Source organism: Diceros bicornis, chromosome 14, assembly GCF_020826845.1.
Source record: "Diceros bicornis minor isolate mBicDic1 chromosome 14, mDicBic1.mat.cur, whole genome shotgun sequence".
In the NCBI taxonomy this organism is placed as follows: Eukaryota; Metazoa; Chordata; class Mammalia; order Perissodactyla; family Rhinocerotidae; genus Diceros; species Diceros bicornis.
The window spans coordinates 55,819,624-55,838,360 of NC_080753.1; the positions used below are offsets into that span (position 1 = coordinate 55,819,624).

Sequence of the window (18,737 nt, forward strand, 5' to 3'; positions counted from 1 at the left end):
ACTTAGGAAGCACAAATCAAGCTTTTAGGACTGCACTTCTCTGCTGGTTAGTAAGGAGGATGATACTATCCTATTTAAGAGAAGTTGAAGAGACTGGCATGAAGTATCAAGGGCAGAGCTAAAACCATGACCCTGGGTATCCACAGATCTAAGTGGGTTAAATGTTTGTTTTGGTTTTTTTAAAGCCTTTACAGAGGAGGTGAGTCAGCTGTTTTTTAATGGATGAGCAGCATTTCCCCATGCAGAAGAAGAGGGAAAACATTCTAGGACCCGTGGGTAGCATGAGCATTCATTTGTTGATTCTGTTGATTCATTCATTTGCTTTATTCATTCACTCAGTAATATTATTACCTAATATGTGCCAGGTACTTACTAGTCTAGGCATTGATTATATATATATATAGCATTGAACAAGACAGATGAGGTCCCTGCTCTCCAGGCGCTTACGTTCTAGTGGAGACAGAGAAAAAGAAAATTGGCAGGTAGTGATAAGTGCTATTTATCACTATTACAGGGAGATGAACTTGAGTATGACTACTTGGAGGGGCGGGGGGGGCATCCTTGATTACATAACATTTGGGCTGATACTGGAAAGATGAGAAGGAGGAAGTCATGTGAGGAGCTGAGAAAAGATGTTTCACACAGAGGTGGAAAAGACGTTGGCTTATTTGAGAAACAGAACGAAAGGCTGCACGTTCGGAGTTTAATGGGCTCGGGGGAGAGTGGTGTAAGATGAGGTGGGGAAAGCTGGCAGGGTTCAGATGATACACACCTTGAGGGCAGGGGACGGAACGTGGGTTTTATCCTGTGTCCAATGGAGGCCTTGGGGAGGACTTCAGGAGGTGAGTGAAACGTGACTTGTGTGTTAAAAAGACTCTTTGTGTAAAGAATGGATTACATGAGGGCAAGGCTAGAAGTGGGGAGGCTGGTTGGGAAGCTCCTGCAGTCCTCCAGGGAAAAGATAATGATGATTTAGAGGGAGATGGGCTCTTGATATATTTTGGAAATGGACTTGCTGATGGATGTTGGTGGAAAATAAGGGAAAAGTAAGTTTGGGGCTTGAATCCTGGGTGGATGGTGGTGCTGTGTTCTGAGACAGGGAAGACTTAGGAGGAAGAGGATTGGGTGGGGAAGAGGTAGTCAGTGCTGTCTGGGGGCTGTTACATTTGAGATGCTTGTGAACATTCCAGTGTGGAGAAGCCAAGCAGGCAGTCGGAGGGAAGAACCAGGAATGCTGAGGAGGGATCTGGCCCAAGGTAGCAGATTTGGGAGACTCCAGCTGACCCCCAGACAGTATTCAAATCTATGGATTGAATAGTATCCCCTGTGGAGAGACTGTGAGGGAGCAGTGGTACCGGTAGGGAGAAGGAGCTCAGAAAGGGGAAAGGAAGCAGTCAGACAGATGAGGGGGAACGAGGAAAGGTGGTTTCCAGGGGTCGAGAAGGGAGAGTTTACCTGAAAGAGTTGTTTGCTGCTGAGCAGCTGGATAAGAAGGGATAGAAAAGTCTGATTAAGTGTGACAGTGGAGACATCCTGACCTCGATGGGCAGTTTCCGTCTGGAATGGTGAGGGAGGTCTAGGTTGGAGTGGGTTGAAAAGTGGTGAGAAGTGAGAAACTGGTGACTGACAATGTCGACCACTCTCTGGAGGCATTGTGCTGGGAAGAGGAGGTTAGAAATGGAGCCACAGTGGAGCGGGGTTCAGGGGGACGCTTCAACAGTGGTGACTCTGGGACTGTGGAGCAGGTTTGCATGTGGATAGGAATGATCGCTTTCAGAGGGAGGGATTGATCGTGCAGGAGAGGAGGGGAATGGATGAGGGATTGAAGTCCTTCAGAAGGTGAGAAGCGTTGGAATTAAGACTGTAAGAGATGGGGTGCACTTTTGAAAAGAGCAAAGATACTTGTGTTGTAATCTCTGTCTAGATACCAGTAGGTTTGTAAATTTTGGTGTTGAAACCATGAGGGAGTTCTGACCTGACTGCAAAAGTAGGGATGTAAGAAAGTTTCCAAAACACAGATTCATGAGGGACACTTTTCCCTATTTAACAACAACAAAAAAATCAAGTACATTTCACTCACTGAAATGTTGCAAATCAGTATTTTACCTAACCTGTAGAAGTGAGCCCTCTGGTGGTGGAAAAGGCTACTGGAAATTTTTGTCAGAGGATAAATGGATCCAAAGCGCACTGCTTTCATAGTTCTGCTCCCTAATGGGGTTTTCAGGAACATATTTCTGGATATTTGAGACCCATCTGATCATTACCTTTTTAACCAGAAAGATCTAACAAATTCTGCAAATTACTTTGGATCAGAAGCATGGCTGTGTTGGAGACTTAAGAAATAGACTCAAAATGAGAAAGAATGGTTTGAAACCTAAACTTGAGCCTTCCTGTTACCCTACTGGCATTTTTTGACTTGAAGATGGCCCTCTAGAGCGAGGTGAGATTTGAAACCAGAATTGAGCTCAGTTCCGTCACTTGGACAAACATTTATTGAGTACCTATCATGACCCAGCGAATGCAGAGGATAGAGACCCAAATAAGAAGTGATCCTTGACTTTTGCTATCCAAAGTTACTTTTATAATTGTATATCTTTAGGAATAAAAAAGAATAATATCTTTGGGGGCTCTCTTTTTTGCCATAAAGCCAAGCATAAAAGGTCTTATTAAGCATCAACCTTGGGGCCCGCCCTGTGGCTTGGCGGTTAAGTACACGCGCTCCACTACTGGCGGCCTGGGTTTGGATCCCAGGTGCGCACTGCCACACCACTTGTCCGGCCATGCTGAGGCCGCGTCCCACATACAGCAACTAGAAGGATGTGCAGCTATGACATACAACTATCTACTGGGGCTTTGGGGAGAAAAAGGGGAAAAAAAAAGGAGAAGGATTGGCCATAGATGTTAGCTCAGAGCCGGTCTTCCTCAGCAAAAAAAAAAATTAAAAAAAAGCATCAACCTTTAGGATCATGGGAGCTCTAGAAATGTACCATATAATTTCAGGGCAGCATGACATTATACTACAAGGATTGGCAGATCTGTGACACTGGCCTTCAGGGAGACAGATGCAAGAGTCATAGTTACTGACCTGCTACTGACCAGCTGTGTACTGGAGCAAGACTTTGAGACTCTGTTTTCTGTTACTTACAATGGGACTGCAGTCATCTATCAGCTAACCCTGTAAGCCTTAGGTACTTAATTATCGCAAGGTGGTTGCAAACACAGTATGCAATGGAAGCACTAACGACCTCTCAGTGGTGCCCTCTGGTCTCACTCCCTGCTCCCAGAACCAGGACTCTTGCGTGAATTGATGCCACCAAGCTGGCTCAGGAGGAGGGGCTCACTCCATAGCACTTTTGAAACCCTAGTCTGTGGTTCCTTCTCGAGCCCCATTTATCACTACGGTCCTTCCTTCCACCTGTGTCTTCAATGTCTTGTGTCATTTCTATACTTGCCTGTCCTACTGCATTTTAAATTTCTTAACATGACTCACAAATTCCTGCGTGATCTGACCCCTAGTCCCCTCTCCAGCCTCACTGTGTGCCAGTCCTTGTTCTTGCTCCGTCCATGCTGACTGTCTCGGAGTTCTTTCCCATCTCAGGGTTGCTGCGGGCACTGTTGCCTCTCCCAGGAACACACCTCCCCACCCCCATCCAGTCCTAATCATGAGTCACACTGCAGCTTAAAATTATGTTTTTTAAAGAAAGACTGGCTTAGTTGCTTCTGTTATTTACCCCCTCAGCACCAGATTCTTCTAAACAATTTGTACATCGCTACTACTCACCTAATTATTTACAACTACTCAAGTCTCCCTTCTCATTAGAGCAGACTGTAAGAGCCAAAAGGGTAGGAACTGGTCTGTTTTTTCCACCACTTTTTCTCCAGTGCCACACACACCACCTGGCATGTGGGCAGGTGCTCAACAAATATTTGCTAACTGACTTTTTAATGTCCTTTGAAGCGAGGGATGGAAGTATATTAATTTCTATTTCTCTCTAACACAGTGCTTGGTATATAGAAGGCACCCAATAAAAGCTTGTAAACTAATGCGTAAATAATTTAAAATTCCAGATTGTGTCTATTTCCAAGAAAACTGGAATCTTTAAAAAGAGAAAGAATTAAAGCAATTATCTTCAATAGTGTATATATTTACTTAAAAAACACTAGGGATACTGCAAGGCTAACTGGATTAACAAAATAATTTAAGTATTCAGGGCCCATTCTTTGTTGAACCATATTTATGAAAACTGTTCATTTAAAGAGATTTTTAGTTTTTTCCCTTACCTTGCACTTCCTCTTTGTATAAATTTTTTTTTAAAGATGTTCTTAATATGAGTAATTGCTACCTAGTGCATCTTCTTTATCATCAGGTAATTGCTTATTATAGTTCTATTTGTAGGTGTTTTGTTAGAAACTAAAATCCATAAGGAGCTATATCCTATAAGAAAGGGAAACTATTTACCTGATGGAGTGTTTCCTTAGAGGACTGGTAACCTTGAGGCTTGGTACAGAACGATGAGGCTTGTTTCTGGCTTCAAAACAAGAGATATTATTATATGCTTTATAAATGTGAAAAGCATAAGCTCATAGTGCCTGGAAACAGTTGCTAACTTCCTACAGCGATGGTGGTCCTCAGTGAGGATCTTTCCTAGTCTAACTAAAGACAACACTACGTGTATGACCCAGGAACGTAGACTGTGTGATGTCTTTAGCGTCTCATAAGTTGAATCCAATTTAATTATCAGTAAAAGGAAGGCAAGTTCAGGAAGTTTTCAAATTTCTTAAGGATAGGTTAAAACAACTCCCTTGGACCACTAGTACCAAAGTCCAAAGCTGACTCCACATTTCACAGATTTCAGAAAATTGTAAATAATGTAACTATTTAGATTTTACTATAGCTAATATACAAGTAAGCCTTACAGCTGAGTCTTTACCCAGCTATTCCGAACTTCTCAGGTTCCCCTGAGCTCTTGGTCACATGTCCGTTTTCCTGGCTACACTAAGTGTTCCTCAAGGTCTGGCACAGAGACACTCAAAATAAGTGAATGACATGGAAATAGCTTTCTGAAGAAAATTTTTGTGCCACCTCAATTTTTACAAGACATTTAGCAAGAAATGTCCAATGTTTATTGTTACTTGCATTATAGAAAACATCTTATGTTTATAAAATATACTGTGAGGATTCCAGCTTATTGTGCTTAGGGCTTAGGATCGTGTTAGCTTCATTAAAAAGCAAGTATTTGCTACACTATAACCTAAATTTTTTTCCATTCTCCTCTGCCAAGTTATTTCTGGTCTTGGTTTGAATGTAGAATATATTTTTCCTTCAAGTTTATGATCACACTTTCACCTCTGAAATGACTGTTTTGTTCTTTAAGGTGTAAATCCTAAGAACGTGTCCTTGGTAGCCAGTGGAAAGGATATAAACCAGTATACGTGGAATAATCAGTTATTTCCCAAGTCACTGGGACCCATTGGGGCAGAACTTGCTTTCAAAAGGAGTAATGCAGGTAAAGCAAGAATACATTTAAAGTATAAATTTACCTTGTTTTCCTTCTGCAGATTTTTATTTTTAAATATCTTGCAGTTACCTTCTTCCAACCAAGATCCCCTTAAGGGTACACAAAGGTTTTCCAACTGGTTCTTGAGTACAGATAGTTTTACAGGAATCATTTGCCAGACATCAACTTCCATAGTGATTCTTTCCTAAAGTGGATCTGCCTGAGCAAGGTGTCTCTATTCTCCTACTTTACCAGAGAAAAGAAGACTTCTCACTGTTTACTGTGGCGTGTTTCCTATTTCCTCAAAGTGTAAAGTATCTGGGGTGCCAGTCAAAGGGACAATTTGATATGTTGGTGTCATGTTGAGCAAGTGAGTAACTCTGATGATTGGGAAACAAATCCTTTTTAGGTTAAGTGGTTTCCAGTTCTTAACTTTCAAAAAAACTGAAGAACCTAGTTGGGTTATTAGCTGACAGATAATTAAAAATCATTTTTTATGAGATCACTATGATTTTTGGTCTATAACTTTGAATAGAGTTCAGAGATGATAGTGGCAAAGCTGTAAGAAAGCATCTTTCATTCCCAGCTCTGCTTATGTTAACAAGGTTTCTCACTGCTTCCATCTCCAAAAATGAAAAAAAAAAAAAAAAGAAAATTGATGCTGAATCCTGATTTTAGCAATAAGTAGTATTCATTTGTGTATACATGAACTACTTGAAAAAGATCCCATCTTTCTCATTAAGAGAGGCATTTCCAAAACAACTGACTTACCATGTTTAGTAATCAAAATTTATAATATTCATCGTTTTTGATTAATTATATACAATGACTTGTAATTATAACTTAATCCAGAAAAAAAGTATTTTAATATATTTATGGTTATAAGAAATTTTTTTAAAGGTTTCAATTTATACACATTTTTGAGTGATCAATTTAAAGACTTTTAAGCCTAAAATTATATTTGGATAAACTTTGGGAGCTGAGATATGAATGAAAATAAAATTTTAGAGAGAAAAGGGATTAATGTGACATTTCCAACTGTTAAAAAGGAATTTCATTTATTTCTTAAGTCGATATTGATGGGCATAAAATCACTATGGTATTTAGATTCCACTTATTATATTTAAAGGAGAGACGTAATAGTATTTTTTTATGTCTGTAATTACAGTATGCCAGAAATTACATCCTTCAGAACTGTAAAACATGAAAAATTTTAGATAGCAGCTTAAAGAGTGTGAAGTGGTAAAGAGTTCTTTTTTTTTAAATGTAGGTGGTATTGGATCAAAAAAGTTTGATGCTCACTGTGTAGCAGTTGAGTAGTTGACTGCGGTGTTCTGATGTGACATCAACACACTTTGGACAAGTTGTCCAGGTGCTTTGAAGACTCAACTTATCCATCTAATAGTGCTGAGATGTCAAACACTGCAGCACTATAATTTACTTATTTATTCTCAGTTATTTTAAAATAATATCCACTGAATCAACTGGTTAAATACAAATCAGTTCAAATGATGCGACTCCTACTTTGAGTCCCAAGGGACTATGCAATCAGCATCAAACAAAAGCTGTGACCACACATGAGAACACTGTCTCACTGTTCCTTCTGGATCTTTTCATTAATCAGCTAATCCATTTTTTCTCTGCTTTTGCTAAAACATTCTCCTTATTATTCATTCTTTCTTTCCATCTGCCTTTTCTTTAGAAGAAAGTATAATTAAACCAATTGAAAAACTATCATGCAATGAAAGTTTGCCTGAAAAATTAGAGGACCCACAAGGTAATTTCTGGGCATTATTGATGAGTACACCTTGTTCTTTGAATCTCTTGTCCAATTTTCTTCTCAACATTTACCCCAGATCTTGTCACAAAAAGCCACTATGGAGGCCAAGGTCACCTGATTTTAGGAGTCAGGTCAGGACTAAGAGAAAGAAGGGCATTCCACGGCATCAAGAACATCGTTCTTCAGTAGTTGGGACTCTAAGACTAATTTGCTCTCAAAAAGCTCTATACTCGTCTTCTTAAATTAATTATGACCACTTACAGAAATCAAGCAAATCTACTGAAAAGAATTAAAAGAATATTTTCTAATTTTGTAGTTAATATTTCTGGAAATTTTTTTATAAAGTTCTGAAACTCATTTATTAAGCATTAACAATCATTTAAAAGAAAAAGTTAACCAGGTTAATAGAGAAGGTGGATTTCCTTGAGGTTCGATGTCGCTGATTTCAACAGTGCTAACTATTGACTCCAACCTAAAAATTTGCAGCTCACAAGATACTTCAAATGATAAAGCCAAATAATTTAAGAAGACCTAATTTTCTATGCATTTTTTCTTAGCAACTTCTTCCCCTAATAGGAAGCAACATCCTATTACTCTTCAGCACATGGCTTTTAAACTCGGACATATCCCTATTCTGTCACTCACTAGCTTTGTGATTTTGGACAAATCACATAGGCTCCCTACATCAATTTCTCCATCTATAAAATGGAGGAAATCATATTTACCTAGGTATTGTTGTATAACCATACCTAGGATTTTTCTCATACAGTAAGCATTTAATAAGTGTTTGCTCTGATGATAAAGAAGAGAGCAAGAGATATGTTAAGGCTGCTACTGATTGTGATCACTGCCTTGAACTTCCTTTCAAAAAGTCTTTTGAGGGGCCGGCCTGGTGGCGCAAGCGGTTGAGTGCGCGCGCTCCGCTGCGGCGGCCCGGGGTTCGCTGGTTCGGATCCCGGGCGCGCACCGACGCACTGCTTGGTGAGCCATGCTGTGGCGGCGTCCCATGTAGAGTGGAGGAAGATGGGCACAGATGTTGGCCCGGGGCCGTCTTCCTCAGCAAAAAAAGAGGAGGATTGGCGGATGTTAGCTCAGGGCTGATCTCCTCACACACACAAAAAAAAAGTCTTTTGAAGTAAAGGGCTGATTCTTGATTTAGAATGGGTACTCGAGGTGGAAAGAAAGGCCAAATTAGGCAAAATTCAGTAGTGTTAAAAATTATATAAACTGACAACGTGTTTGCTCTGTAAAATCCTTCAGGTTCTGATAAATAGTATTGCTGTTTAAGTGTCAGGAGCAAACACTTACTGAGAGCCTACTGTGCATAGCACCGTGACAGACATCAGAGACCAGGAGCTCAGAGTCCAGACTTGTGAACAAATAACACCTGGTGAAAAATGCTTCAGTTCTAGCTGCCAGATAAACAGTTCTTTGAAACTACCAAGGCGATCAGAGCCCTGTTACACCTTCTTGCTGACAAACTAGTCTCCTTTCTGGCATAGCTAGGCTCTTTGAAAGAGCAGTTATATTCATTTTTCCTTATTTCCAGTTTGCTCCTCAACTTACTGTAGGTTGTCCCTCACTTGCCTCAGCTCCTGCTGGTCCCAACATTATCCTGGTGGCGAGGTCCAATGGCAGCACTAACCCCACCAGACCTCTCTGTCGCGTTTGCTATGCCTTCTTTCTTCACACGCTGTATTCTCTTGAATTTTCAGACCCTGCTCTTCCTATCATCAACCTCTCTATTCTGTCTCTTTTCTTTCTCTTCATGCAGGTGTTCCCTGGGGTTCTATTCTGGGTCTTTGCAGATCCCTGTGATCCCTCTGAGCTGGCTCCTCCAAGCCCACAGCTCCATAACTGCCATACCCTGATAATTCCCAGCCTCCAGGCCTGCTCGACCTCTGAGACTTGACTATCCCACAGGCACCATGTCTTTCCCCCAAACGTGATTCTCCTCCTGTACTGCTGTTCTAAGATACAAACTCAGGGGTATATAGTCCTCTCTTTCCCTACCCCTCCCACCCGGTACACCTACTCAGTTCCCGTCTCCATCCCCCTGTGATGGTCTTAGTTCAGACCCTCATAGGCTCTCATTTCAGCCATAGCAGTGGCCTCCTGACTGGTCTCCTGCCTTTAGATTCCCCCCCCCCGGTCAACCCATCCCTGTATTGACCCAGAGTGATCATTCACTAATAGTGATGGGGAGGAGGAGGATGACAGCTGACTTTCTTGAACACCAGATTCTAGGCTAAGTTCTTTGCTTATATCTCATTCAGTCCCTAAAACAACCCTATGAGAACAGGTTCACTTATATAGTGATTTTACAAACTTAAGAAGAGCACAGAGAGCCCACAGGGATAGGGACTTCCTGGCAGGAAATACACTCTCACGTTAAGAACTGGAATCATAAGAAACCTGGTCTGTTCAGGGTGAACTCGGCCTTGGGTTCAGATTCTAGCTCGCTCACTTACTGTGAGAACTCAGGCAAGTTCTAAGAGCCACAAAGTGTGGATAACAATATGCCTCTAAGAGGGTTGTTATATGGACTGAGTAGGCATATCTGTAAAACTGTAGTGCTGCACCTGAAATATAGTAGATGCCAAAAAACAGACTTTAGAATTAGTAGGGGGAGTATTCAAAGTTACTCTTCAGTGCTTTAAAATATTCACCTTCTGACTATGAAACTTTATGATGCGTCACCAGGAAATCTTGGAAACTATGCTACTTACAATCAGTCAGGATATATTCCTTCCTTTCTCAAAAAAGAAGTGGGGTCAGCTGGCCAGAGGATACACTTAGCACCTCTCGGTGCAACAGCCTCAGGTAAGAACAACCTTAGATACAGGTTTTGAGCATTCTGATCAGAAAGGAGCTCTGTTAAATTTATACAGTCACTTTCCCCGAGTGATGACTTTTAAATTAGTCTCACTTTAGTAATAAGAATTCTAATTGTTTTTGGCAAAATGTCCTGTTTTTCTACCAAAGATGTGGTTTGAGAGTCTAACAATTATAAGAAGAGCTACCTCTAATTAAGTGCTTACTCTTTGCCAAACACGTGGATGTGCCATTTAATCCTGACGATGACCTGGTGAGGTAGATCTCTTACAGATGAGGGAATTGACACTAAGTAATTTACCTGGGGTCACACGCCTAGTACAGTGGAGCCAGGAAAGAAACTCGGTTTGTCTAATTCCACCGAGTGTGCTGTGCTACACAATGAGATGTGAGGAGGTGCATTTTTCAGTTTCCTGCCCAGTACCTGGCACAGTGAAAACTTAATCAAGGTTGATAGGCTGTTATGTAGCAGTTAACAGGCGGGTCCTCTACGGTTCTATTGTAGAGTGTGGAACTAAACTGTGGCATAACCTGCACTGGCTTGTGCTTTGCAATGGTAGGTATTAGGTGGTGAAGGGGTTTATTCCTCACCCTCCAATGTTGTGACTAATTAGGTCGCCTGTTCTGCAGTGGCGTGGCATGTGACAGCCACGTTCAAGGTCTTGAAATTGAGGGTAATGATTCTGTACTTGAGATAACCAGATTATTTTAATCTGATTTCTTTATTAAAGCACCTAAAGTAAACATTAAGGCAGATAATCAGAAGAGTATGGTAAGATACCCAGTTATAGTTTAATTTAAAAGTTGACTCCAAAAGTATTCTCATAGCCTGTCCTACAAGGATCTTATATTAAAACTCCTGATTAGAGGTGCCCATCTTTAAAGTTCACAGTATTAAAGCTAAAATTGTAAAAAGCACTGGACTCCTGTAATTTTTTATTTCTTACCACAGTAGAACTGCTTAAACAGTACTCAGTTTGAGTACTGTTTGAGTACTGAGTACTTAAACTGAGTTAAGCTTATCTGTGAAAAGAATTGCTTTATCATCTCTCTGCTGAAACAAAATATGTTAATAAACATTTTATATACAGCAATAATTTTTATAAAGCCGCAAATATTTTAAGGCAACCTTACAATGAGCCATTAGCCATGGCTTAGCAATTTTTAACATAAAAGCAGAAAATCATAATGTTTCAAATTCTTTTATCTGAGTACCTGCTCTTAGAAAGTGCAAGTAGGTATTTTTAAACATATTTTATAAGATATTGAAGGCCTTTATATTATTAATTATTCTGTCAGATTAGCATGCATATTCCTGTTTTCATTTTTTTCAACTAAATGCTTTCTCATAACTTTTCATCTCTTCATTTACTCTGCTTATCAGATTTTCCTACAGGTGGAGATAGGAGAAAAGGTAAAAAAAAAAGCACACATTAATCATTCTCAAGTGGTCAATGCAAATCCTTAGGTAAACACTGTTCTGTGAGAGATGTGTCTTCCAGTCCTGCCACTTGTGTGACAGTTTCCCACAAGAAAACAAAACCAGGTCATTACCGTATTTACTCAACTATTTCCCCTTCTCTCACAGTCTTCCTCTCCACTCTTCTTCCTCACCCTCAAGTTTTGAGGAGAAGAGTCAAATTAATTTCTTTCTCCACATATAATCTCTCATCCCAAACTTCCCAATACCCCTCACCCCCTGCTCTGACAGTAACAAGGACTTTGAGGAGTGACTTCTTTCATACACAGCTGCCCTTTAGAAGTCCAGGGCCCTGGTCGAGGAGCTCTGCATACATTAACTCATGTAACCCCTCAATGGCTCTGTGACAGAAGGTACTCTTATGATCTCCATTTTACTGAGGTTTTGTATCTTGCTAAAAGTTATATAGTAGTGGCATTGATTAAATTCTTAACTAGAGGCAAACGCCTTTCCTTTAGCAAACATTTTCTACAAGAAATTAAATGTCTTGGATAGGACACAAGCAGTTTTTCAAATAAATGCACAGTAAGCATTACAGGGCTGCCTGCTCCGCTCTGGGGAGTGGTGACGTGCCGTCATGGCCCCACTAAGGGACAAAAGCATTTCTTGCCCTGCCATGAGATCTTGGCTCTTTTGTCAGCTACGAAGTTCTTCACCAAGGGTGCTTGAGTCCTAAAACTCTATTATTTCTCAGAAGGGAATCCTAAAAGTCAACACTACCACCTTCTTGGCAAAATGATCCCCTCTTCAAAGAAGGTTTGACAAATATTGGCCTGGACACAATTTCCTTCAAATGGTTTTAGGACTTGACTGTCATGACCTGGAAAAAAGCTTCTCTGTTTGTTCCTCCCCAAACTCCTCACTTCTCACCCCAAGAGCCTCCCCTATTGTTTCTTTAAGACTGTGTTTCCTCTCCCCTTCTCTGAATCACCAGGGCTTACTGCCTTTCTCCTCCCTCGCTCAACTCCAATCCCTTCCCAGGCTCTCTCCTCTGCCCACGGGGCCATTTTGACCTGCAGACCTCATGTGTGAGCTCACTAATATAACAGACTGATGCCTGTCTGTATTCCAGTAGGTTATACCTAAAGGGCTGTTCCTGGAGAACATGGTTAACTGTTTAACCCGTGTTTCCTTAACTGTTTCTTAACAGTTAAGGGTTAACTGGCCCTTCTAGACACTTTGTCCCTGCCTTTGTTAGGTACCTTTTTATTGGCTTTACCGTTGAGAATTTTATGGCCTGTTGAACCACTAAGGGGGAGAGCTCTTGGCTTCCCTGACACAGCCAAACTGCACAGCATCAGGGTGACTGTTACCAGGCAGTTCCTCACTTCATGCTTTGTCCTCTTTAAGCTGAAGTTAGCAGCACATCCGGACCCACATGCTCCCAATAATTTCCCCCTATATTCCCAATTTTACAGTGAAACTGTAAGAAAAAAACAGGGAAGCTCATGCAAGTAAATATGGTACAGCTAGTGTTAAGTGTACAAAATGGTCAGACTCATTTCAAAATTGACACTTAGAGTTTAATCCAAGAATGACAGCTACCACACAGTGTGGAAAGACATTTAAACTCCAAATGGAAAGATCAAACATCCCTCCTCAGAATACCTGTGATACTTAGCTATCAATCTGAAGTGAGGAGGGGGTGAAGGAAGGATTGAAGATGTTCATGTTCTCTCTGAAATGATTTACTGCTTTGTCATTGGAGATGTTTAAGCAATTTTAGCTTGTAAATTGTTCGGATAACAATAAATGTTTAACAAATTAAAATTTTTATGAATACTTAACCAGCCAAATGTATGAATAAAACAAAACCTTGTGATGAAAGGTTTGGGATCCTGGGAATGGCTCACCTTTTAAAGAGATTCTGTTACCACCCATCATTTTCCCAATAAAAAATGAAATTTCTTGACTCTAAAAACCACATTTTCACATTTAAAAGAAATCTATTATGGGACCCCATCTGTGTAGCTCCAAGAAGCCAGAGCTTTATAGGATTCACAATTCTGAATATATTGTCTGTAGTGATACTCTGAGTATTGTTTAGATGTAACCACAGTGTGATTTTACAGTCACGTACACTGTGGGTTTTGCCCATGGAACTTGAACCAAGAATGTTCTTGGTCATCCTAGTTGGTGTGGCCTATCCAAATGTGATAGGCATTTCAGTGAACTCAAAGAAGAAATAGCAGTGTCAGAACTATAAACCAGCAATATTGGCTCTTAAGCTACTAATTAGAAAATTCTAATTTGTGTCAATATAATACTACACTAGAATTTTTGGTTTTAATATTAAAAAAAAAACCTTAGAGACCACTGAATTAATCTTTTAAATATAAATTCAAAAGTTCCCCATAAAATGAGAGGATGAATTGCTTTATTTTGATTTTGATAATCAAATGAATAACATTCTAATTTCTAATTCTGATTTCTTCCAGAATACACCTGGAACACAAAAACTGGTCGGGGGCAGTTTTCAGGACCTACTTACAATCCTACAGCCAAGAATCTAAATATTGTGAACCGCGCACAGCCCGTTTCCTCAGTGCACGGGAGGACAGACTGGGTAGCCAAGTACGGAGGTCACCGGTAGGAGTCTGGTGTGAAGCCCCACAGCATTGCTCCATAGAGTCCGTGCAAGTCCCCTGACCCTGGGAAATGTCTACAGATGTCTATTTCTGCTGAGTTCTGGAAGAAATATGTGATAGTGGGTACTTTGAAGAGCAAAAATCATCTCCTATTTTATTTCTTTCCTAGAAATGAAATGCATTTTCTTAGCATCATTGCCCACAGTACTAATATATGGGTAGGACTTTATAAAGTATTGAATAAACTATTTGCCAAAGTATCAAGTATTTCATCTACAAATTAATAAATACTAAGTACGAAAAGAAGCTTTTGAAAAAATGCCTCCAGAAAGTAAGTGTTTAGAGTGTTTTAGTTTTCGTTTGTTGTGTATTTGCCTAAACTATTTAATATTTCATTGATTGACCTCAGGTTTGTTTTGGTTTGGTTTTTTACAGCAATTAGGTAGATCTCTGCAGGCTGTCAGTTATGGTTCTTGTTTGGCTAAGGCTCTACTCTGCCACTTTGGCAATGGCAGAAAGGTGGTAATTTATCATTTGTTTTCCTACTTTGTAATTATGAAAACAATGGTAATGCCAATCTTGAGCAGGATGTCTTTCTTAGAAATAAATTTATCTTTAACATAGAGATTTCAAAATTATGCCACCTGATTTTAGTGGAGAGTCTATTGTTTGATTTTGACCAATACAACTGCTGTGAATTCATGGTGACTGTCAAACCCAATGGCTTGATGACTTCCATTAACCAAGTCAAGGTTGTCTCATCTTCACATCATTAAGAAACTTCTTGAAACTGTGATGTGTGTTCATCAGACTTTCAAAATATGCTGTTTCTCATTCCTAGCAGACATAAAGATGGGGTGTGCCAGCTGGTTCCCCAAAGCACACTGTTGCTGCTGCAGATCCCTGACTCAGCTCTGACCACATTTGCTCAGGAGAGCAAATGCATTTAGTTGCTATAGCAGTGATTTCACTTACTACATTTTTTTTCTTATTTTTATTTCTAAATTTGTATTTAAAATAGACATTTTAAACTGAGGACTACTCTATTTAAACCTGCCATTTTATGGACCAGACATTAGTACTGTATATTCTTTCTAAAGAATAATGTTATCAACTGCAGATATTTTTATGTATTTTATGACTTTGTAACAAATGCTAATGCAATTGGTATCAACTTGTGGACATGATCCAAAGGCACATTATAAAATAATATGGTTATTTTTGTACAGAAATTCAGCGCACCTTGTTGAAAAATGTTAAAATCTAAAGAGTAATTTATGTTGGTTACATATATATATATTAATGGTTTTATATATATATATTTGTACAGTTTTAATGTCTTAAAGCTAAAAAATTCTTTTGTGTTGCTGGGAAACTTTTAAACTCCAAATAGACATTAAAATTAATCTGGTTAACTAGTGTGTTTTCTTTACATTTTTAAACTTTATATTTATACTCTGAGGCCTATTTGTTGTTCTCTTCATTAGTCATTTTTTGTGGTTTTAGGTTTATGGAAAAATTGATTGGCAAGTACAGAGAGTTTCCATATACTACCTCATCTCCCCCTCCTGAATTTTCCGTATTATTAACATCTTGCATTAGTGTGGGACATTTGTTATAACTGATGAGCCAATATTGATACATTATTATTAACTAAAGTCCATAGTTTACATTAGGGTTCACTCTTTGTGTTGTACATTTTAGGTTTTGACAAAATGTATAATGACACGTGTCTACCATTACAGTATCATACAGAGCATTTTCACTGCCCTAAAAATCCCGTGCTCTACCCCTTTATCCCTACCCCTTTATCTCTCCCTCCCTCCCCCAATCCTCTAGCAACCATTGATCTTTTTATTGAGTCTTCATAGTTTCTCCTTTTACAGATGTCATAAAGTTGGAATCATGCAGTATGTAGCCTTTTCAGATTGGCTTCTTTCATTTAGTAATATGCATTTAAGGTTCCTCCATGTCTTTTATTGATATCTCATTTCTGTTTATCACTGAAGAATATTCCATTGTCTATATGTACCACAGTTTATCCATTCTCCCACTGACAGACATCTTGGTTGTTTGGGCAATTATGAATAAAGCTGCGATAAACATTCACGTGCATGTTTTTGTGTGGACATCAGTTTTCACCTCATTTGGGTAAATTCTAGGGAGCATAATGGCTGGGTCATGTGGTAGGAGTATGTTTAATTTTGTAAGAAAGCGCCAGACTGTGTTCCAAAGTGTACCACTTTGCATCCCCACCAGCAATGAATTATAGTTCCTGTTGCTCCACATCCTGGCCAGCATTTGGTGGTGTCAATGTTTTGGATTTTGGCCATTCTAATAAGTGTGTAGTGGTGTAGTTTTTTAATTTGCAATTCCGTAATGACATATGATGTTGGCATCTTTTCAGATGCTTATTTGCCATCTGTATATATCCCCTGGTGAACTATCTGTTCAGATCTTTTGCCCATTTTTAAATTGGATTGTTCATTTTCTTATTGTTGAGTTTTAATGGTTCTTTGTATATTTTAGATAAAAGACCTTTAACAGATATGTCTTTTGCAAATATTTCCTCCCAGTCTGTGACTTGTCTTTTCATTCTCTTAACAGTGTTTTTCACAGAGCAGTTTTTAATTTTAATGAAGTCCAACTTATAAATTTTTCTCTCACGGATCATGCTTTTGGTGTTGTATCTAAAAAGTCATCACCAAACTCAATATCACCTATGATTTTCTCCTATGTTATCTTCTAGGAGTTTTACAGTTTTGCATTTTACATTTAGATCTATGATCCATTTTGAGTTGATTTTTGTGAAAGGTGTAAGGTCTGTGTCTAGATTCTTTTTATTTTCTCATGTTTATGTCCAGTTGTTCCAGCATTATTTGTTGAAAAGACTCTCCTTTCTCCATTGAATTTCCTTTGCTGCTTTGTCAAAGATCAGTTGACTCTATTTGTGTGGGTCTATTTCTGGACTCTCTATTCTGTTCCACTGATCTATGTGTCTATTTTCTCACCAATACCACACTGTATTACCACACTTAATTACTATAGTTTTATAAAAGTTCTAAAGTCAGGTAGTATCAGTCCTCCAACTCTGTTTCTCTCCTCCAATATTGTGTTGGCTATTGTGGGTCATTTACCTCTGCACACAAATTCTAGAATCAGTTTGCAAATATTCACAAAATAACTTACTGGATTTTGATTGGGATTGTGTTGAATCTAGATCAAGTTGGGAAGAACTGACAGCTTGACAGTACTGAGTCTTCCTATCCGTGTACATGGACTATGTATTTATTTACATCTTCTTTGACTTCTTTTATCAGTGTTTTGTAGTTTTCCTCATATAGATCTCATGCTTATTTGTTTGATTTATACCTAAGTGTTTCTGTTTTTAGTGCTAATGGTGAATGGTATTTTTAATTTCAAATTTCAATTGTTCATTGCTCATATATAAGAAAGCAACTGACTTTTGTATCCTAATACCTGTTATAATCACTTATTAAATCCCGGAGTTTGTTGATTCTTTGACATTTTCTACACAGAAAAGCATGTCATCTGCAAACAAAAACAGTTTTATTTCTTCCTTCCTCATCAGTATACCTTTTTTACTTCTCTTGTCTTCTTGCACTAACTAGGACTTTCAGTACAACGTTGAATAGAAGTGGAGAGAATGAACATCCTTGTTTCGTTCCTGATCTTACCAGGAAAACAACTAGTTTCTCTCCATTACATATGTTAGCTGTAGCTTATTTGTTGATGTTCTTTATCAAGTTGAGGAAGTGCCTCTCTATTCCTAATTTGCTGTTTTTTTTTTTTTTGTGTGAGGAAGATCAGCCCTGAGCTAACATCCAGGCCAATCCTCCTCTTTTTGCTGAGGAAGACCAGCCCTGCGCTAACATCTATTGCTAATCCTCCTCTTTTTTTCCCCTTTTTCTCCCCAAAGCCCCAGTAGATAGTTGTATGTCATAGTTGCACATCCTTCTAGTTGCTGTATGTGGGACGCCGCCTCAGCATGGTCAGAAAAGCAGCGCGTTGGTGCGCACCCAGGATCCGAACCCAGGCCGCCAGTAGCAGAGTGTGCACACTTAACTGCTAAGCCACAGGGCCAGCCCCTGCTCAGTTTTTATTATGAATGAGTATTAGATTTTGTCAAATGCTTTTTCTGTATCTATTGATATAATCATTGATCATATGAGTTTTGTTATTTAGCCTGTTGATGTAATGGATTATACTGATTGATTTTCAAAGGATGAACTAGCTTTGTATACCTGGAATAAATCCTATACTTGGTCGAGGTATATTAATTCTTTCTATATATTATTGGATTTGATTTGCTAATATCTCATTGAGGACTTTTACACCTGTATTCATACGTGTGCGTGTGTGTGTGTGTGTGTATGGGGGGGAGAGGAGGTAGAGCACCTAATGTTAACTGGTGAATCGGTGAAACTAGATAACGGGTATAGGAATGCTCATGAGTATTATTAAAACTTTTCCGTAGATTTGAAAATTTTCAAAATAAAATGTTAACACAAAACAACATGGGGGGGGACCGGTGG

The 18,737-nt window shown here is 39.2% G+C and overlaps 1 protein-coding gene across 3 annotated transcripts in view; it reads left to right on the plus strand.

The window, feature by feature from the left end:
- Positions 1–15,587, plus strand: part of MAK (male germ cell associated kinase) — a 60,771-nt gene extending 45,184 nt beyond the window's left edge. The window contains exons 12-14 of one of the 3 annotated variants that reach the window (XM_058555268.1): positions 5,376–5,507; positions 9,982–10,101; positions 14,032–15,587. In XM_058555268.1, coding sequence (XP_058411251.1) covers positions 5,376–5,507; positions 9,982–10,101; positions 14,032–14,186 — 407 coding nt within the window. In that variant the 3' untranslated portion in view covers positions 14,187–15,587. The remainder of the gene's footprint in view (positions 1–5,375; positions 5,508–9,981; positions 10,102–14,031) is intronic. The other 2 variants (XM_058555269.1, XM_058555270.1) reach the window with 2 other exon arrangements.
- The last annotated feature ends 3,150 nt before the right edge of the window (positions 15,588–18,737 follow it).